This window comes from Emydura macquarii, unplaced genomic scaffold, assembly GCF_026122565.2.
Source record: "Emydura macquarii macquarii isolate MOO-44397 ecotype Brisbane River unplaced genomic scaffold, CSIRO-AGI_Emac_v2 contig_2897, whole genome shotgun sequence".
NCBI classification, from domain to species: Eukaryota; Metazoa; Chordata; order Testudines; family Chelidae; genus Emydura; species Emydura macquarii.
Window position 1 is genome coordinate 57,058,367 of NW_027133034.1, and position 21,828 is coordinate 57,080,194.

The 21,828-nt window shown below is 43.9% G+C and overlaps 1 protein-coding gene across 2 annotated transcripts in view; it reads left to right on the plus strand.

The window, feature by feature from the left end:
- The window catches only part of DEPDC1B (DEP domain containing 1B), a 51,779-nt gene extending 37,476 nt beyond the window's left edge, over positions 1-14,303 (plus strand). For both annotated transcript variants that reach the window (XM_067568912.1, XM_067568913.1), the window contains exons 9-11: positions 7,799-7,975; positions 11,150-11,335; positions 12,353-14,303. In XM_067568912.1, coding sequence (XP_067425013.1) covers positions 7,799-7,975; positions 11,150-11,335; positions 12,353-12,514 — 525 coding nt within the window. In that variant the 3' untranslated portion in view covers positions 12,515-14,303. The remainder of the gene's footprint in view (positions 1-7,798; positions 7,976-11,149; positions 11,336-12,352) is intronic.
- The last annotated feature ends 7,525 nt before the right edge of the window (positions 14,304-21,828 follow it).

Here is a 21,828-nt window from a genome sequence, read left to right on the forward strand (position 1 = left end):
CACAGAGGAGGGTTTTGGCCATGAGGCTATACTGCTGCAGAGATCTTCAGGGAAGGGAATGGAAGGCTAGTTTCTCTCTCAGCCACACAGCAGGATTTGGGAGGGGCTGCAATAAAGGGAAGTAGTGTGTGGGTGGGAGGGTGGTGTATCTGGTAATCTACTTTCCTTTCTTCCTCTCCACAGAAATTGCATCTGGGGGAGTGGTGTGTGAGGTGAGATGCTTCTGGTGGACTGCAGCACACTGCCTATTTCAGGCATAGATTAAAGGTTAAAGAGAGATGGTTGTATGTTACTGAGCCCAGAATTTTATTTACTTAGTCCATTGGAAAATGTCTGCAAGACTAAATATTTTTGTTCACCGCTCTGCTATGAAAATGTTGGCTTTAAGTGCCATTTTTATAAGATTTTTGACAAAGCCATAATTTGTTCTCATACCCTCTCTCCAACCCTGTTTCCAGTCTTGTGTTGCTGCCAACACCAATGACAGTAGTGCACAAACAAGAACGTACAGGAAGCAGTGCAAAGTCATGTTGCCATTTGTTCTATTAGACACAGACAAAGAACAAAAGGGATGGTGAAAATGTGGCTTTCTTGCCTTTAAGAGTATATTGAAAATAAAGGCACAAAAGAAAACTAAAACTTATCATGTTCCTCTCACTGTAAAATGAAACCACATTGCATATATCTATATTTGTTCTACTTCAAGTGATTGCTCATATCCATTCCAATATAGGTGAGTGCATGCCACCGTGCACTGGTTCCCGGAACTTTTTTCCCCTTAGCACACCCCGTAGGGTCGGCTTAGGCGCCCTCTCGAGTACCGTGCTCACGCCGCAGTATATGAGGCACCGCCAATCCTGCAAACCCTCAGTTTCTTCTTTCTGCCCGTGACGGTTGCTGGAACGTCTCTTGCCTCTCGCAAGTAGCATTCTCCTTACTGAACTTTTTTATCCTTGTTTGATTAGTTAAGTGTTAAGTATAGTGTTAAGTAGTAGCTAAGTTAGTTAGCATTAGAATAGAAGCCCTTAAGGGCTTAGGGCTGGGCCATGCCCGGCTCACCTGGTTTTAAGTCCTGTGCCGCTTGCGGCAAGCCCCTTCCAGTGAGTGACCCTCACGTTCGCTGCCTCAAGTGTCTGGGGGAGCAGCATTGGAGGGACAAATGCAAGATCTGTAAAGCCTTCAAGCCGAGGACTCAGAAGGAGCAGGGGATATGGCTGAAGACTATTCTGATGGAGGCGGTGCTCCGACCGGCCTCCGAACCATCGCGTTCCACCTGGGCACTGAGCATCTCCTCAGTGCAGAGTGCTCCACCAGCACTGGAGTCTACTTGACGTCAACCATCCCTAGTGCTGAAGAAGAAACAGCGCCAGAGCATGAAGCACCCATGCTCCCCCACACCGCCTGCGTGGACAGGGTTGAGCACGGAGGTGCACCAGCCACGGCCCATTGAGCTTGCTCCGGAGTCTGCATCTCTGCGCAGGGAGCTGACTCCTGAGGGTGGGGGAGCGCCTCTGCAAGGCCTGTCAACACCGGAGGCTTTCCACGCAGCACGGGCCCTAATGGCCATGCCCACGCCTCCGTCCCCCCTTCGGCCGAGGGAGAGGGGGCAGGTGTCCTGGGGTAAACCCGTGCTGGGTGCCCCCGGTGGATGGTCGAGACCCCCGTCGGGAGAAGTCTCTCACCAGACGGCCACAGAAGGTAGAGCGCGGCAGCTCCCCTCGCAGCTCCAACTTGGAGTTGTCGAGCTCATCCTCCCCGCGGCAACGAGAATGGTCCCCGGCACCGGAGGCATTGCACTCAAGGCGGCACCACTCCAAGACTGCCTTGCGCAGTGGTTGCAGCTCTTGCTCCCGCACCCCGGACCTGAGCCCTTTGCCCTCATGGCACCGGACCCGATCTCCGGCACGGTGCCCAGCACCAAAAGACCAGGCCACTTCGACCCATCGCAGATCTCGGTCTTTGGAGTCGGGCTCAGCACCGAGACGCCATGGACGACACCGTTCCTGGTGCCCGAAGGGCAAGCGGCACCAGAAGTCCTCGGTGCCGAGGTGGAGGGCGTCATCGTCCAGCTTGTCGGGGTGTGCGTCCTCCCGTCGGCCCGCTCACAGTGGCACCGATGCTCTTCCACCTCGTCGGGGGTCATCTAGAGGCCGGTCCCCAACTAAAGGCAGTAAAAGCTGGAGAAGGGGTCGTAGGCACTGGTCCAGCAGCTCCGGGTCCAGGAAAGACAAGGGGACCCACTGCCTTCAAGATGCTCTGCAGCCGGTACAGATGCCATCACCACGGTGGCCGCAAGGTCTCTGGCAGTGGCCTTATTGGGGCCCATGGGTGGCACAGATGGGACAAGAAACTGTATCAGTCCCATCCTCAGTGGCACAGCCAGTGCCGTCCCCTCCCCCCCCAGCCAACAGGTTAAGGGTCATTCCTCGGAGGAGGAATCAGACGCAGAGGGAACCTCTGCGGGGGGCCCCCTCAACAATCCTCCTCCTCCTCTCCAGATGAGGTGGCCACTAGAGACCTACCAGACTTCAGGGTGCACCAGGAGCTCCTGAAAAGGGTGGCCTCTAACCTTAACTTAGAGCTTAAGGAGCTATCAGAGGAGGAGGGACCTACTCTTCGGTGTTGTTGGGTCAGTGGGATCATCAAGGGTGGCCCTACCCATATACGACAGGGTCCTTAAGCTGGCTAAGGCCCTGTGGCAAACCCCTGCCTTGGTTGCCCCCACATCCAAGGGCACCAAGAGAAAATGCTATGTCCCGGCAGAGGATTTGAGTTTTTGTTTACCCACCTGGCCCCGGGGACCCCGGTGGTGGATGCGCCCAACCAGAGGGACAGTCAGGGTGACCGAGGCACCACACCAAAAAACAAGGAAAATAAAAAACTTGATTTATTTGGGAGGAAGATATACTCCACCGGGGCATTGCAGTTCCGCATTGCGAACCACCAGGTCCTCCTAGGGCACTACAACCTTAACCTCTGGGACTCCATGAGGCGGTTCATAGAGAGGTTGCCCCAGGACCAGGCTGCGGACTTTGCCACGGTCCTTGAAGAGGACATCACGGTGGCAGGGATGGCTCTGCAAACCACCAGTGAAGCAGTGGACACTGCTAGCAGAGTCGTGGCCTCTGCAATAGCGATGAGGTGATTTTCGTGGCTGCAGTCATCCGGGCTGTCCCAAGGGGTGCAGCAATCCATACAGGACCTGCCCTTTGATGGGGTGGGCCTGTTTTTGGATAAAACTGACGAGAAACTGCACACTCTTAAGGATTCGCGAGCTACGCTCTGTTCCTTGGGACTCTACACTTCCCAGGCCTCGAGGCGTCAGTCTCGACCGCAGCCCCAACGCCAGATGCAGCCACAGGCTAGGCCATCATCTAGACCAGTGTTTCTCAACCTGGGAGTTTAGAGGGGTCGCAACTGCAGAGCTGGTATTGGGGGTGGCAAGAAAGGCAATTGCCTGGAGCCACAGGGGCGCCATGAAACTAAGTTACATGCCTCAGCCCCGTGGGGGTGGGACTCAGGCTTCAGGGGTACAGTAGTTTGGAAAGGTTAAGAACCACTGATCTAGACCCTATCAGCCTGGTAGGGGCCGAGAAAAGAGCAGGGGTTCAGACGATGTAACCGCTCCAGCTTGTCCACAACCTCCCAGCAAGGACCCTCTAAGGGGCCCAACCATAAGAAGCAATTTTGATGGGGTGCCTGAGGGTGGCACCACTACCTCTTTCCCGGATCTGCCCCTTCCATTCTCAGGCAGATTAAGACCCTTCTACGCCGAATGGCAAAACATCACCTCGGACCATTGGGTCCTCGGCGTAGTTATCTGGGGATATGCCCTCCAATTTACAGTCTTTCCCCCAAACTCCCCCCACATCCTGTCCCTCTTCAGGAACCCCTCTCATGAGCAACTCCTTTTGCAGGAGGTGAATACCCTCCTCCTCTTGGGGGTGGTGGAAGCGGTTCCCCTGCAGGAAATAGGGAAGGGTTTTTACTTCAGGTATTTTCTCATTCCCAAAGCAAAAGGGGGCCTGAGATCCCTATTAAATCTATGCTGACTAAACAAATTTATCAAGCCTCTCGGGTTCCGCTTGGTCTCCCTAGCCTCCATTATCCCTGCTCTGGATCCAGGAGATTGGTTTGCCGCCCTTGATTTGAAGGATGCGTATTTCCATCCTTCCCAGCCACAGGTGCTTCCTCTGGTTAATGGTAGCTGGCTGCCATTACCAATTCATGGCCCTGCACTTTGGCCTCTCGTCCACCCACAGGATGTTTACCAAGTGTATGGCTGTAGTGGCAGCCCACTTGCGCTACAGAGGGGTGCAGATTTTCCCATAACTGGATGACTGGCTGATCAGGGGCAGGTCCAGGTCCCACGTTCAGAACAGCGTATCCCTCACCTGTGCGACATGCACCAAACCGGGGCTACTCATAAACGAGCAGAAGTCCACTCTTACCCCAGTGCAACACATAGAGTTCATTGGAGCCACCCTGGATGCTATCCGGGCCAGAGCCTTCCTCCTGCAGCCTCGGTTCGAGGCTATGGCCACGATTATTGCCCAGCTCCACAGGTGCCCCATGATGACAGCCAGGTACTGCCTACAGCTGTTAGGGCACATGGTGGCCTGCACATATGTGGTGAGGCTGGCTCGCCTCAAACTCAGGCCTCTCCAGGCATGGTTAGCCTTGGCGTATGCACTGAGCAGACACCCTTTGAACAGGGTGGTCACGGTACCCCCAGGGGTCCTAATCTCACTGAACTGGTGGAGGATTCCCGGGGAGGTATTGAAAGGGATCTGGCCCCATCGGTCACCCTGATCTCAGACGCTTTAGACGTGGGGTGGGGAGCCCACATCAGTGCTGACCTAAGCACCCAGGGGCTGTGCTCAGAGGAGGAGAAGAGCCTCCATATCAATGTAAGAAAGCTCAGGGCAGTCAGGTTGGCCTGCAAGGTGTTCCTCGGATTCCTGAGGGGCAAGATGGTTCAGGTCCTGGCGGACAATACCGCAGCCATGTTTTACATGAACAGGCAGGGGGGAGCGCGCTCCTCGGCTCTCTGCCAGGAGGCCATTCGACTGTGGGACTTTGCAGTGAGGCATGATTTTCACTTATCTGCCTCTCACCGCCGGGGGTCAGGAACAATGAGGCGGACCGCCTCAGCAGGTTGTTTCTACCTCGCCACGACTGGTCACTGCACCCGGAGGTGGTGACTTTTATTTTCCACAAGTGGGGTGTTCCCCAACTGGACCTGTTCGCGTTGTCCTGGAACAGGAAGTGCCTGAGATTCTGCTCGCTCCGGGGTCATGAGCTGGGCTCCATCTCCGATGTGTTCCTCATCGAGTGGAAGGGGACCTTCATGTACGCATTTCTACCCATTGCGCTCCTGCCCAAGGTCCTCTTGAAAATCAAGAGGGACAGAGCAGACATGATACTCATTGCCCCAGCCTGGCCAAGACAGCACTGGTACAGTACCCTGCTGGACCTGTCGATCGGCCTGCCAGTAGAGCTGAGACGATACGACCTGCTCTCCCAGGATCAGGGTCGTCTGCTCCAAATGGACCTGGACTCCTTGCATCTGACTGCCTGGAGGCTCTGGCTGACGGAGTGGGAGAGAGCCTGCTCGGCGTAGATCCAACAAATTTTGCTGGGCAGCAGAAAACCTTCCACACAGGTTGTGTACTGGGCCAAATAGAGATGGTTTACCTGCTGGGCAGAGTCCTGGGGCATCCCGCCAAGCTGCTCGCCTATCCAAGCAATCCTGGAGTATCTGCTCCACCTGAAACTCCAAGGGTTGGCACTAGCCTCCCTGAAAGTCCACCTGGTGGCGCTCTCAGCTTTCCACCAGCCACTAGAGGGGAGATCCCTGTTCTCCCACCCCATGTCAGTCAGGTTCCTCAAGGGGGTGGAGAGGCTTTATCCGCAGGTCCATGACCCAGTGCCTCCCTGGGATCTAAACCTGGTCCTCTCCAGACTAACGGGGCCCCCCTTTGAGCCCATGGCTACATGCCCGCTGCTCGTCCTGTCATGGAAGGTAGCTTTCCTGGTGGCCATTACCTCGGCAAGGAGGGTTTCCGAGATTAGAGCTTTGACCTCAGAGCCCCCCACACCGTGTTTTATAAAGACAAGGTTAGGTTGAGACCCCATCCAGCCTTCTTGCTTAAGGTGGTCTCCCACTTTCACTATAACCAAGACATCTTCCTCCCCGTGTTTTTTCCAAAACCACACAGGTCGGAGGAGGAGTGGAGATGGCACTCCCTGGATGTCAGGCGGGCCCTGGCCTACTACATCGACAGGACAAAGCCATTCCGGAAGTCAATGCAGCTGTTCGTTGCAGTGGCGGGCCAGATGAAAGGCTCGCCTGTCTCCACCCAGTGCATCTCCGTGTGGATCACTGCCTGCATTAAGCGCTGCTACGAGCAGGCAAATGTACCACTTCCGGGGGCCGTTTCAGTGCACTCAACCAGAGCCCAGGCCTTGTCTGCGGCCTTCCTGGAGAGGTGCCCCTGCAGGACATCTGCAAAACTGCCACCTAGTCGTCGGTGCACACCTTCACATCCCACTATGCCATCGTGCAGCAAGCGAGAAGACGCAGGATTCGGCAGAGCCGTGCTGAGGGCAGCTCATTGGTAACTCCTACCCACTTCAGAGGTATGGTTTATTAATTACCTATAATGGAATGGATATAAGCAATCACTCGAAGCAGAAAACAGGGTTACTTACCAGTAACTGTTGTTCTTTGAGATGTGTTGCTCATATCCATTCCACACGCACCCTCCGTCCCCGCTGTTGGAGTCGGCAGAAAGGCTAAAGGGCTGAGGGCCTGTAGGGTCGGCGGTGCCTCATATATCGCGGCATGAGCGTGGTACTCCAGGGGGTGCCTAAGCTGACCCTACAGGGTCTGCTAAGGGGAAAAATATTCCGGGAACCAGTGCACAGTGGCATGCACTCATCTATATTGGAATGGATATGAGCAACACATCTCGAAGAACAACAGTTACTGGTAAGTAACCCTGTTTTCTTAGCCATTAAGATTTTAATTAATTATAAATGATAACATGATTAAAATTCTTAAATTATAATAACCTCCTAAGAGCTATTATTTTTAGCGATGTAATCTATCCTATGTGTGTACTCTATTCAGTGTTCTGGGTAGCAGTTGAAGAATTAGTCTATTGCACATGGTAGAGAAGCAGAACTCCATTTACTTGCTGTGCTTATAATGACAAAAAGTGACTGGAAAATAGACAAAAGATTATTGCAACTAATTATTACAACTAGTGTTGCATTTGTGTCTAACCAGCTGGGGTAGTTTGGGTCCAGAGCTGCATGAAAATGAGTTGTACAGCTGTCTGGAATCTAGTTAGTATTACTTGGAAACATTTTCTTTGTTTAATAATAAGGAAATTCAGATAACCTTGTGACCTTTCCACCATATAACAACCCATGATTTATTATAATGAAGTACTATTCTTGTTTTCTACTTGGTTTGATATCCCATGTGAAATAGCTATCTTTTCAAGTCTTAACAATAACAGATCTTATTTCCAGTAGTCTAGGTCTGAAATAAAGGCTATGTAACTGTACCACAGGAACAATCTAACATATGGTGCAAACAATACATTCATCAGTCTGGTTTAACAGTTTCATTTACACAATGCTTCTTTAATATTGATGCATTGGAAATATGCTGCTACTGGGTTGTTGAAATCTGCTATTTTCTAAAAGATCACTTTGACACCATTTACATTTTTTCCTGCAAACAGGGAAAAATATATACAATGTTGATTCTTGATTTTTCTTTCAGATGGTTCAAGCGTTTTCTCGTTGCATCCTCTGCTCTAAAGATGAAATGGACTTGGATGAACTGCTTGCTGCTAAACTAGTAACATTCCTGATGGACAATTGCCAAGAGATCTTGAATGTTTCCTCCTCCTTACAGACTGTCATAGAGGAGCATATAGTACATCTCCAAAGAGTCCAGGTGTGGCTAATAGAAATGTTTCTTCTGTCATCACATGAAATTTCTCCCTTCTGTTCCTAAAAACATGACAAGTCTTATAGCTTTTGCTAGCTGTCTGGTATCTGCATATGGCATGAACGAATGGCTCCTGTCAGTAACACATTATATACATCATATATTTGCACCAACACTAAGCAGACCTTGGGTAGTTAAGGCAAAGTAATTGTACAGGGGGAGACTATATCCCTTACATGTTACAAAGCTTTCCTTTTGGTGGCTGACTAATGAAACGGGGGGAAGGAGGGGGAGTGTTGAGACCTGAGGGTAAAATTCTCAAAAGCTACTCACTGACTTGGGTCCTAAATCCCAGTGGCACTTATGAAAATGTTATCTAAAATTTAATTTAGTGACAAAACACAAACCTGCACATGGGGCAGGCTGGGGGTTGTAGCAGTGGCTGAGCTAATGATTCACAGCTTGTGGGAGAAAAGTTTATTCTTCTTGATCTCCATGGAGATCCCAATTCTAAAAGAAAAAAGAGGAAAACACAGTAAAAAATCTTAGAGAAATAAGAACCCTAGTTATAGATAGCGTGTAAGTGATTTTTCAGTTGTACTAAGATGAGCCTTCTGGAGATGGCACTCAAGGATTCATTTAAATTTGACTAACTGCTTCTTCTGTCAGGGATAAAAATCCCTATCCAGTGACTACAGGTGAAGTCTCAGAATGTATCCAGTCAGACCTAACCTACAATCCTAACTGCTATCTTGTTTACCTAAAGCCAGGAAGTATTTTTTCCAGTTTAGCAAGATCGAGGTCAACACTGATCCTTGTTCAGCAACTCCAACCGATGATGTAAATTAGGTGGCTCGCAAATTTTTAATCTTAAAGAGAAAACTTAATTATTTCCTTTTTCTCCTCCTGGGCTGGTTCTGCTTCAGAAGTATGGGCTTAAAATGTCATATAAAAGGGAAGCCTTGTGGAATTTCAAGGGATTTTTTTCTCTTCTAATATCTCTGCAAGTATATTTATATTTTAAAAATCTGAACATTAGAATCCATAATTCCAGTGCCACCCTTGTAGTTTCATCCAGGCATTTCTTTTTGTTTCCTTTTTTAGTCCCCACAGAGAGAAGGTGTTTGAATCTTTTTGTTAAATCTGTTAAGGGGAAGCCAAGCTTCACAGTGGTTTAGCTCCACTCAACCTTTTTACGTTCAATAGTTCTTCATAATCCTAATTTCACTTTCCCATCAGTCATGGTTATTGGTGTTCCCTGCAACTCAGGAAAATTTCTTTTTGCTTTATAGAAAAATGAAGTTCCTTTATTTTGAGAATTCCATCTTCCCTTAATAACTTTGCCCTTTGTATTAAAGGACTTGCATTACCTATTCTGCCATGTTCCCATACCTCATCCTTTACCCTAGCCCCCTACAAGTATGGACACTGGACAATTTCCTCTTTGCCCTCTTCCAGTCTGGCATGTATAGCCATTACTCTTAATGATCCTTCATTAGCCTTTGTGAGAGAGGTCTTAGTTCTACCAATAACTCCCAGTGCAGCTCCTGAGAATATCTTAGGGCCATGTTCAGTTAGGCAAACCTTTGAGTCATTTTCCCCAAAGCCATCAGTACAATTTATTCATGAAGTACATAAAGAATCAGAAGGCTAGAACAATGGGGAAAAGCAAGGTCAACTCCTTACTGAGCCTGCGTTACAAACCATTAGCTGACACACTGTTCCTCTGACTTAACAGGACCTCTCAACCGTTTGAATTGTATTTTTTTTCCTGAATCATTTATTGATTATTTGAAGGTGCAATAGGAGAGAGTTTAATGTAGTTCACTCTGTGCTTTACTTATTTTTTCAGACTGATTTTGTGACTAAATTTAAAATCATAACTTTGAAGTTTTTTGTGACTGATTTAGCAAGAGAGATTTATCTTGTAAAATCTTCACGGTAACATAGACACGTGTAGAACTACAGCCTTAAGTATCATACTTTCTAATGCTTCTCTACCTGTCTTTCAAAACTTTTGTGTTTCTGAAGAGCTGTGAAGTTTGCTATTGTATAACACTATAACATGCAGGCAGCTGATGGATCAGTTTGGATTATGGTTTTGTTTCCTCTTTCATAAATGAGTGGTTGAAAGTTTTATTCTCAGTTATTTGAACTAAATGCAAATCTCCTACCTATCTCTTCCCATATCAATACAATTAGGTGTGTTTGCTATTCCTTTAGTGCCTTAGATTGTTTGATTTATCAATTACTATGTAATAACGTAGAACTGAGTGAGAAGGAAAAAGTGTAAGATTAAATTTGTTACTGTGGAGTAAATACTTATTTATGTAAATCTGCACAGCAAATTCTGTTGTGGTGTTCTGCAACTGGTGTCCTACATTTGAAACTGTCCATGTTAAGATTCTGGGACATGTTTTGTATGGTTTTCAGGTATTTTTTAGTGGTCATAATAGTACTCTGCCTCTCTCTGACACCTTTCAACCAATGATCTCAGTCAACTTTCTAATCTTTGCTTTACAGGGATGTTTGGAGATATAATCCTCCCCTCCCCACCAATATGCCAGTAAAGTGGTGATGGAAACAGCAGAGGGACCAGTCAAAGGGGGGTGGATTTCTGTGACTGCCAAATCCCTCTGTGCACATATACAGACTGCCCTTTGGCAGACTCTGCAGTTTTCTCATGGAGGATGGTCTTGTATTCCTCCTCAGAGGCAGTATGCAGGGGGCGGGGGGAAAGCCAAATAAGAGCTGGTCACTCCCACCTTCTGTAAGGTAGCTGCTTCTTAGTGCTATCCTCACCTACACAGCTCCTATCCCTGCACTTCCCCTGACTCTTCTCCACTTTTGTGTTTCCCAACAACACTATTTATTTATCTTCTTTCCACAAGTGCCTCTGTTCTCTCTTCTCCTCTCCTTAACTTATGATGAAGTGTTTTAGCGATTCTGTATTTCTACAAGAAATGGCCTGGGTGAACTGAAGTATCAGTTTGTTTCTTGATTTGATCAAGGTCACACAGTGGTCAGTGAATCAGTGGCAGAGTTGGAAATAAAATCTGTGTCCTGACTCCCTAACTTCCTCCTTGGACCACTGGACACAGGGCCTCACTTTAATCAAGCCAATTTTTCCAAATTTTTTCCTGAAATTACAGTAATTTCTTTTCCCTTTTTCTCCTTCAGATAAAATATGCAGGAGCTGATACTGATACAACTCTTCCTGCTCCATCATTTTGTCGGCAAATCAGTACAGATGAATTTGAATACCAAAGAGTAAATGGCTCTCAAGAACCACTGGCAGCTCTGTTGGAAGAAATTGCAATGAATAAAGAAATATCTGTCAAAGACAAGAAGAAAAAGCTGAAGCAGGTAAAATTTTCAAAATCATTGCTTGTGTTTTTTCAAGTCTTCTTTTCAACTTGTGTGTATGTGAAGGATTTGATATTATTTGCTTCTCATCTTTTACGTCTGTATAAAGACCAGTTTCATAGCTGTTTAGTCCTTGAGGATAAAGTTACAGCAAACTAAAGTCACATTAAATCCTGATTGAGAGCATCCTCATGGGGGGGGGAAGTGTTAACATACTTTTATGTATGCAAATTGACTTCATACTTTGTTGATTTTCTTTTACTTTCCTGAGTGTCCCTGTGTAGACATGGCCTTAGACCAGCGGTTCTCAAACTTCATTGCACCATGACCCCCTCCTGACAAGACAAATTACTACATGAACCTGGGAAGGGAGACCAAAGCCCATGCCCGAGGGCTTCAGCCCTGGGCCAGGGGGCTGTAACTTGAGCCCCATCACCCTGAGCTGATGCCATCAGGCTTCAGCTTCTGCCCTGGGCAGTGGGGCTTAGGCTTTGGCTTCAGCCCCAGGCCTCACCAAGTCTAAGGCCAGCCCTGGCGACCCCATTAAAACGGATTAATGACCCACTTTGGGGTCCCGACCCACAGTTTGAGAACCGCTGCCTTTGACTAATGAGGTTAAAAGATGGAAATATTTCCCTGTATACTTGGAAATTCTGAGACCTTTTTCATACAGACCTTTTTATCAAATTATAAGCTTCCAGTTCTCAAAAGGAAAAGGAGGCTGGTGTTGAGACTGAAAATATAGACACTGTCTTGGAGATTGAATGAATAAATGTAATTTTTACTTTAATTTCGCAAAGTAGGGGTTTTGTAGTAACACAAGTCATACTAGAAAAGCATACCAAGTTTGAAATATTCTAGTTCTAGACAGTTTGGCACAGAAAAGCATATTTTTACTGGTTTGTGTAGCAGAGATCTTTTTTTTTTTTTTTTTTTTTTTTTTAAGTAGTTAAATTAGTAATGTCAAGTTTTTGCTGTGAAATTTTGTTTTATGTTTAAACTGTATTTCCTTTTTAGTTTCAGAAATCCTACCCTGAAGTGTATAAAGAACGATTTCCTACTCCTGAAAGTGAGGCAGTGCTGTTTCCAGAAAAAAATAAACAAAAACCTCAACTGCTGATGTGGGCATTGAAAAAGCCTTTTCAACCATTTCAAAGAACCAGAAGCTTTCGAATGTAACATTTCCTGAGTCATTAGTGAACTGTATCTCAGTATATTATCAATTGGATAGATCTTGTGCAAATGGAACCTTAAAAACATTTAACTACTGGAAAAACTTTAACTACTGAAAGAGTGGGAAAAGGTTGTAATGGCAAAACATTTTGGAGCAGATTCTGTATTGAGCCATTATCAGTATGTTTGTTTCTGGCTATTTTTAATGATTTGTTATTTTTAAGTACAAAATGGGTATTAATTATGAATGATAATACGGAACAAGAATTCTTTGCTTTTATACTTTGTTGTCATTTCAAGATTTAGATGTATTTTTCTGTGTATATTTAACTGTCTTGTGTCACTGGTCAACAGCATTTTTCCTGAAGAGGAGACTGTATTATATTTGTTTATAGCTGGCATGCCTGACTGGGATTAAAATACTGTATATACTTGAATAAGCTAGAAACAATGGATCTTTTACTGCGTTGCTGACTGTGCCTCAGGTAGTAGCCTTGATGTATTTTATAATGCTGATTTCAACAGTGTGCCCTTTGTTTCCTCATTCGTATGCTTCATTAGGGCCTGATCTAGCTTCTATTGAAGTTCCATTGACTTCATCGGTGCATGGCCAGGCCTTTGAACACTAACATGATCATGCTAAATATTGGTGTACAAAATTAGTTACTAATCTAATGGAAGTTACACATTTTTATCTGAAAAGCAAATGCCTCATATTTTCTGTGAAAAGGAAGGTACTTATGGCAAGATTGTCAAAAATGAAATTGTAGATTTTATTTTTCATGAGGATACGTTTTTTCTGTATAGTGAATTGTACTGTTCTTCTGTATACATTTTGGTTGTACCTGAACTGTAGCACTTCTAATTTTGTTCAGTAATTAAAAGACAACTTTTTAAGGTATTTTTCTCTAGAGGTAGTGGGTTTCATCAGAGCCTTCATGTCTGTAATGAGCCACTGTTCTGAAAGAATTGAGTCTGAGTCTCTCCGTAGTGGACTCTATTGCAGGGTTGATCAACTTCCCACTTACAAGTTACAAGAAATATAAAGATGGTGATGGTAGAAATTGGCTGTAAACTTAACACTTCTGCTTTGCAGGTCTGCTAATTAATCAAATCTTACCAGAATGTGCATTACAAGGTTACTGGTTTAACAGTCAAAAAAATTTCTGGCTTTGTTTTTGTATGTGATCCCACAAGCTCTTTCTCTTTCCATTCTCCACCATCTTCTGCATTGGTCATTCTTGGACTTCAGTTAGAGAGTGGACTTTCCCTGTCCCAAGCAAAAATATATCAATTTTAGCTGTAGTTAAATAGCTAAAATAGTAAAAACTATTACTATTCAAGTATCTTGGGGTCATTTCTCCTTCTCAGTAAACTTGGATAGATTATCATGTAATCTTTTTAATTTGCCATAGTGGCTAAAGCTTACGTGCACATGATGAACATGGAAGATATGACTATAGTCTTTTATAAAATTTCCATGCGTCTGTCCCTCTTCAAACACTGAGTAATCCACCAAGTATAAGGCCCCAACTCCAGCTGATCATTCCACTCATCAGGTGGGACAGGATACTTTTCAGGGATAGTAGAAATACATTACAAAGGTTTGTGGGTAACCTTAGTGGAGAAATCATTCCCTATGTAATTTAGAGACCTAATTCCCTTAGCAGCAGGGATAGCTCTTGTGCCATTGTCGTGTGGATTTTCCTATATAGCTTTGTATTGCTCCTGTTTTCCTCCTTGCTGTGAGCAGTTAGCCAATATTTATGGCCTTATCAGGTTGTTTCCATTAAGAGGTGAAAATGAGGCAACAAGCCAGGTATCTTTTTTTGGTGCAGTCCTGTTCGATTAAAAAGAATGTACATAAAATCCTCTTTTCCTGAACACGGTAGGAACAAATGACACCAAGTAGTTTCCTTACTCATAATTTCCAAGCCTGAATTTCCAGCTAGTCCTGTGTCTCAAGAAGCATTGTCTTCACTCTCTCTCTCGGCCATACTATCCACTCCTCTTGCTGTTTATTGGCTTTCTTCTTCTGACATACCCCCTTGTAATCAATCAATGCCCCAGCCCCTGCACTTGCAATCAGTCCCCAGAGAAATCTCTCTCCCACATGGCTTAAGCTTCAGCTCATGCCTTGCCATGGTGGCTAGTGCCGTGGGCAGTGGTTTCTGTTTCATTTATCCCTGTGTAAAGAGTCATGTAATAATTCTCTCATGCATCCTGAATGCATAGTGCTACTATTTGACAGGTATTATGCACAAATGAAATATTCAAAGACAATTCCATCCACTTTGTAAATGTATGCATCTTTATGGGCTAGGGATTGTGTTCTGGCTCCACAGGACAGCTATAATAATTTTCTGCAGGAACTAAAATCACTGGATATTATTAATGCAAAAACCTAGGTGGTAGCAAGCCTGGAGAAGCCTCTCCCCCTGGGGGGAATTGCATAGAATTGTATGACATAGTTAAAGAAGCATAGCGAACTGAGACCTGTATAACGGGACCAGCCTACCAGAGGATGTGAGGTTAGTCTCACTAAATCAAATTGACATGAAACTGTGATTCAGAGGGACATCCCTGTAAGACAACCTGAAATACTCTGAAACCTGCCTGTCTCTCCTTGTGGAAGATGGGTAAATGCCTGTTAAGCAAGACTTGAATATAAGATGTTTATTGTTTTCAAGAAATATTTTCTCTGGAATGCTTTTGTTCTGAATAAATAATACTTTGTTTTATAAAGGCTGGCTGGTCACTGGCTAATCTTGTCATTGCCCCTGAGAGAGCAGAATGTTCTCTGTGAATTGCAGGAGTCTGCAGCCTAACTCCCTGTTCAGGCAGGAGTGGATTGTATGATCCCATCCCAAGGAAAGTGGCAGATCAAAGACTGAGATGTGAGGTACTCCCAAGGAAGCCACAAAGAGGTCAGAGATGCAGTTACCTCAGGAACTGAGACTCTTAAGGCTTGTTTACACAGGCTGCTATTGTGTGGTAAGCCAGGGTGTGAATCTACAGTACCTTAGCTTGCCATGCAGTAACATCTTGTGTGGACACTGCTACAGTGCCCTAAAAGTTCTGAAGTGTGCTTTCACATACTCCCATTTCAAACAGCACTAGTTCAAAGCACACTACGAAATTCTGAGTGCACTGGACCAATGTCCATGTGAGCTCTGCAGCAAATTTGTGCACTCTAGATTCACACCCTGGCTTGCCATGCAGTAATGTCCTGCATAGAGAAGTCCTTAGTATACCCTTTGACTTTAACCAAACCTATGCTTGATAGCAGCCATTAATTCCTTCGTAAATAACAGCTATCTCTTCTGGAGGGAGTTAATGCTGTCTGATAACAGTTTCAGAAACAATTTTCCCACATAATTTTGCTTTTTAATCTTGCAATAGTCTTAAGGAAGAGGCTTGGGCAAAGCACTACTTCCCATCCCTTCCCCAGTTTTTCCTGGCTTCTTCCATCTTAAGGAAATATCAAAATCTAATTGGCCTTTTTTTTTTTAAATGAAATTGTTGCTGAAATAGATTGGCAGTGATTTTCCTCATCTTTCTTCTAAAGATCAATTTTACCATACGGTATAAACCTTTTACTACAGGATTTTTTTTCTGTGTAACCTATGCGAACACACTGGGCTCATTCTCCCACCTAGTGGCTAAACTACATAGAATTGTCTGCTGTTGCCTCCATGTTTATGGAGCTGGTCCTTTAGAGCAAGTATTGATTATGCTTTCAGATCCAAATGTCATTAGTTTAATCCACACAGGCAACCCCTGCAGGGGTGTGGATGCACTTGCATTTGCCAAATTAATACATTTTGCATTGAACAACTGAAGTGCTTTACAGTCCTTGCAATGTACTATGTATGTTGTTAGCTTTATTCATTTGCATATGGGGATCAGAGGCAGGCCTGTGCAATGACACACCCATTTCCACAATGCAAAGTGACAGAGATAGGATGTGAATTCTAGAGCACTGCCTCTGAACCTCATGTTCAACTACTTGCCATTCACTTATTTCAAGTGAATTTCTAAAATGAACTCTTGTTGCTTTTTTGATTTTGACAGAAGAAAGGTGTTCCTATTCAAAATACCGCTTTTGTTATGAAAATTAAATAACAGACAAGATCCTCTTTAACCCTCTGTTTTTGGAAAGAAGCAGGATGATGTGCTTGTATCAGATGAGGATGAGGAAGTTTTTTTTCATTCCATTAGTAATTGAGGATGTTAAATGTCTACTATGGATAAACAAACATTTTAAAACCAGCAGGCCTGAATAACTTGCACCCAAGAGCCTTAAAAATGCTGGCTGAGGAGAATCTCTGGAGATCTGCTAATGTTAATTTTTAATCTTGGAATACCTGGGAAATTCCAGAAGACTGGAAGAGTGATAATGTTGTGCCAATATTCAAAAAGGGCAAAGTGGGAGGAACTAGGTCACTTAGCCTGATATAAATCCTGGGCAAAATAATGAAAAACCTGATATGGGATTTAATTAAAGAATTAAAGGCTAGGAATATAATTCATACCAGTCAAGAGGGTTTTATGGGAAGCCCATAAAAACTGATACAGGTATCTGCAGAGGTGTAATATACTTAGACTTTTGTAAAGTGTTTGACTTACTACTTCATGACATTGAGTAAAAAGAAGCACTATACAATATCAATAAAGCACACAAATAGATTAAGAAGTGCCTAATGCAGATCTAAAAAAATAGTCATCTATGGGAAATCATTATTATCTGAATCATTATTCAGTGGGTGTTTCTAATGGTGTTCTGCAGGGATTGGTACAAGGCTGGACATTATTCAACATTTTCATCCAGGATCTGGAAAGAAATATATCACTGCTGATAAAAATTGCAGATGACACAAAACTTTAACTGATGACGACAGGGTAGGCACACAGAGTGATTGACATTGCTTGTTAACCGGGGCCCATTCAAATAAAATGCATTTTAATATAGCCAAATACAAATAATATAGCCAAATATACCTAGGGACAATGAATGCAGGATTTACCTATAGAATGTGCGACTGTATTCTGGAAAGCTGTGACTTTGAAAAGGATTTAGGGGGGTCATAGTGGACAAGCAACTCCACATGACTTCCCAGTGTGATGCTGTGGCAAAAAATGGCTAATGCAATCCCTGTGTGTATAAATGGGTGTAGTCAGTAGGAGGTGAGAGGTGATTTTACCTTTGCACATGGTATTGATGAGACTCATATTAGAATACTGCATAACATGGTGTCAACATTTTAAAAAGGATGTTGAAAAATTGGAGAGAATGCAGAAAAAGGCCAAAAGGCCAAAAATGGGTAAAGTTTAATGGACTGTGATATACAAGTGGTCAGACTAAATGATCTAATGGTCCCGTCTTGCCTTAAACTCTATGAATCTCCCCACATCAGGAATATAATAACTCTGTTCTAACTAATTAGCTTCACTCAGAGCAATTTAACTCTCAACATGTGTCACTAAAAGTTTGGCTTGCCATTCTTCCCCTCCTGTCCTGTGACAAAGCCTATAGATCTTTTGGGATTGAGCAGGGAAATCTTCATGGGCCAGAAGTACCCATCTTATTTTCTACAAATTAAAACCACCACCACCTATGCAGGTATAGGAAAAGAGGGGCCATCAGCTACAGTTAAGAAGGCGCAGGTGTTTCCCTCCTACTCTAATGGTGCAATAATGGAAGGCAGCTGTGCTCTTCCCAGGACCCTAGGCAGGGAGTGTAGATAAAGTCTTTGTTCTAATGCAAGAGGTCTCTGCTGAGAAGGCAAAGGAAGGCCAGAGATATGGAAACATGTTCTGATTACTAGCGCCTAAACATTAAGTATAATTGCTAATGTTTTATTTGTTCTGTGTTGGATATGAACTTGATGGACACCTGGAAAGTGTGGTTCAGGGAGATAAGAATTTATTCAGTGTCTTTCTGGGTTTATGTGCAATTGCTGTGAGTAAAACTGATGTCTGGAATAGAAAATTCTCTTAAACATAAAAAATGATATGATGTATTCTGTCTTGTCCCAGCATGAGCCTTGGGCCTCCTATGCTTCCTTTCTTGTTGCTATGTATATTTTTTTCCTGTATGAGAATGATGTTATTTAGATCTGTCACATGATTCTCTTGAATTTTAGGAATAGTTTATAGATGAGAGAAACTTCCTGTAATTCAGCTGCACTTCCTGACACTCCCTAATTTGTGGCAGGGAGCTGTATGCCCTTGGAAGCCCCTGCATCAGGACGGTAGAAAGATGGCTTGAAAAAACAATTGTGTGTGTTCTACCTGAGCTCTGCCTCCCCAGGTATGTTGTTTTGGCACAGCTGGGGATCTAGCCTCATGTTATCAAGATTTATTATGCAATTTTAATGTTTAAATACAATGCTAATGCTTACAGTGAACACTACTAAAAGCAATTATCTTTATATATAAATGGTGGAGTACAGTGAGTTGCTGGATAGTTCATTCTCTGATGAATATGTTTATAGTGTCAGCTTTCCTATTGCTAATAAATGGCTTTGGTGATGGAACCTACATCAAATAGTTGGGGTTTGAAAGGATCTTTTGATCCTGCCCGCCTCGCCGCCGCCCCCTCCCCCCCCCCCCCCCGGGCAACATGCAAGAGGTTTGCGTGTGTGGTTTTTGTTTTTTTGTCTCTGTTTTAGGAGTTCTATTGTTCAATAATTCATGATTTAGCTAGAGGTCAAAAGCTTCCCAGTAGAGGTCAGCCTTGTGACATTACTCTATGTAACTGAAGGAAAGAATAGAGACAGACTTCAGTAGTTATTTGTAGTGCACTCTACATAGATCTTATTTCATAAAATGAAACTGAAATTCCATATTCTTTACCATATCAGAACTGGTCTGATACTGCAACTGTGAAGCAGTAATATCTTCAAAAAACCCCAATAGACTCTCATTACATAGCCCAGAAATACCTATTGCTTGTTTAAATAAAAATATAAGTTGTACCTCTCAATATCTTGCCTATCAGCATAATAAACAAATAGTCCCGGGCTATATTTCCAGAGTTACAGACTTGACAGTGAAGCTAAGTTTAGCAGTTTTTTACTATTTGTTTTGTTTTCTAAAGAGGGTTTTTTTTTTTTTCCTGTTTTTTTAAATACCTTCTTAACATAGCTGCACTCCCATGTTTATAATGACACATTAATTTAATGTATTTCCTTGTTTTAGGTTCTGGGTTTGTGTACTAGCGTCACTAATGAGTTAAATAAAACTTTGGAATACTGAGTGTTAGTTGTGGAGTCACTTCCAGAGACAGAACATAATCATGACATCCTAGACCATCCTACAAAAACATTGGATTTTTGTTTGTGATGATGGTAGAATCTCCTTCCTCTGCCACGCAGCAGCTCAGTAGCACAAGAGAAGGTTATACAAGAATGTAAAATGCTGACACTACAGTGTGTCCCATAAACACTGTCATTGATAGTACATAATTACCAGTGATTTGCTTGTCTTCACTGCAGTGTTAAGTTATTACTCAAGTTCTGTCCACACAAACAATTCCTTATCTCAACGGTGCTGATGCTTTTAATTCCAGCTGGCCGGCCCATAGACTACAGCTTGATTTGTACAACTCATCAGAAGCTAATATAATAACAATATAATCGCTCTGCTCAGCTTGAGTGTTATTTCACAGTGACTTTACCAACTCACAAAGAGTTAACTCAAGTGTAGACAGTTTGATTTAACTCTGCAGGAAAGACACAGCCTTAGCTATAACTAATGGAGTCTACTTCAGGGAAAGTGGTTGTGAGCTAGTGGCTAGAGCATGGGATGTGGAATCAGAAACGGTCTGTTTCAGAGGGTGATGGGAGATGGAGACACTTTAAGGAAATTCCCAATATTATAACCTCATCAGTGAGAAAGGGCATCTGACCACAGACTCTCAATGTGGTACTAAATCCTAAAACTTATGCTAGGCTCCCTTGCATATCTTTGATTGCAACAGAGGGGTACTATTAAGGAGACATGCCCTAAGTGGAAAGGGCACAATTTACAAGGGGAAATTAACAGCTATAGCAGAACAGCTTAATAAAATCTGAACCTGAAAATCAGGTTCCTTTTATTTAGGTGCCTATATAGGGATGGACGTCCCAAGCTTTAGGTACACAAGTTTGAAAATTTAGCTCTACTCCACATACGAGGTCATTAATGGGACTTTGCGTGGCAGGACCCTGATAGTGAACTCCCTGCGAGATGTAAGAAATCAGTTTTATCCAGTGCCTGACTGTACTCAGAACAGAAAGCATGACCCAACTTTTCATGGATGCTTTTCCCTCAGGGACCTCTGTCCTGCAAAGAAAGGGTATGGAATATAAGGAGAAGAAAATTATTGGGAGAGTGGAGTGACTGAGAGCTGAGATAATTTTGGGCACGTTTAGTACTAATTCCACAGCTATGCTTGGCACTTAAATACCATGACAATAAGTACCTTAGAAATATGGAGTGAGATTCCCCCAGCTTCCTATCCTGGGAAAAAAAGACTCTCTAAACTTTTTGTCGATCTTTCTGAGGAAGAACTCCCCTGGTCCAGAAACTCAGGAGGAAAGCTTCAGCCTCTTATCCAAGAAGCCCTTTACAAACTGTGGCATAGGAGGTGTGCTGGGACAGAGCTGGGGGGCAAAGCCAGAAATTGTGAGCAGTGCTCCCCAAAGACAGGCTGCCCTTCAGAGCTAAGTTACACCGAGGGCTGCTTTGGCCCCTCGATCAAGTTACCTTAGCTGCCTCTTTCTCCTCAGCTGTGAGTTCTGTGCCACAGCTCTGCAAAGCACAGTGCAGTATCTGGCGCATGAGGTCTTTTCCTCTTTATGTTTGTATGAAAGAATGTTTTCATATTTCTATTCTCCATTTAAGAAGCCAAATGCTGGGGTTTAGTTGCTAGATATTAAAAATGTCCGCAAGTGCCTCTGTTTTAATCGTTTTACTGAGAGGCGCAATCTTCCACAACAAGAACATTCTGGACTTTTGCAAGCCAACAATCAACTAGAGGAACACGGAGACATTCTCCAGTAATGAATGTTGGACAGATTTTTTTTTTTTTTTTTCTAAATTAAATCCAGATCACACTTCTTACCAATTTATACAAATTTAAAAGCGTATAGGAAACCTTATGGGGGAGTCCTCTTATAGTGAACTCATCTGTCCTCTAACAGTTTCTAATGGAATATCTGATAGGGGAGAGGGAAATGTGAAGCTCTCAGGTTTTTTCAGAGCTCCGATATTTCAAATGTCATTCACATGAGTAAAATCAGGAGACTGTCTTAAAACAAAGCTCCGACACTTTA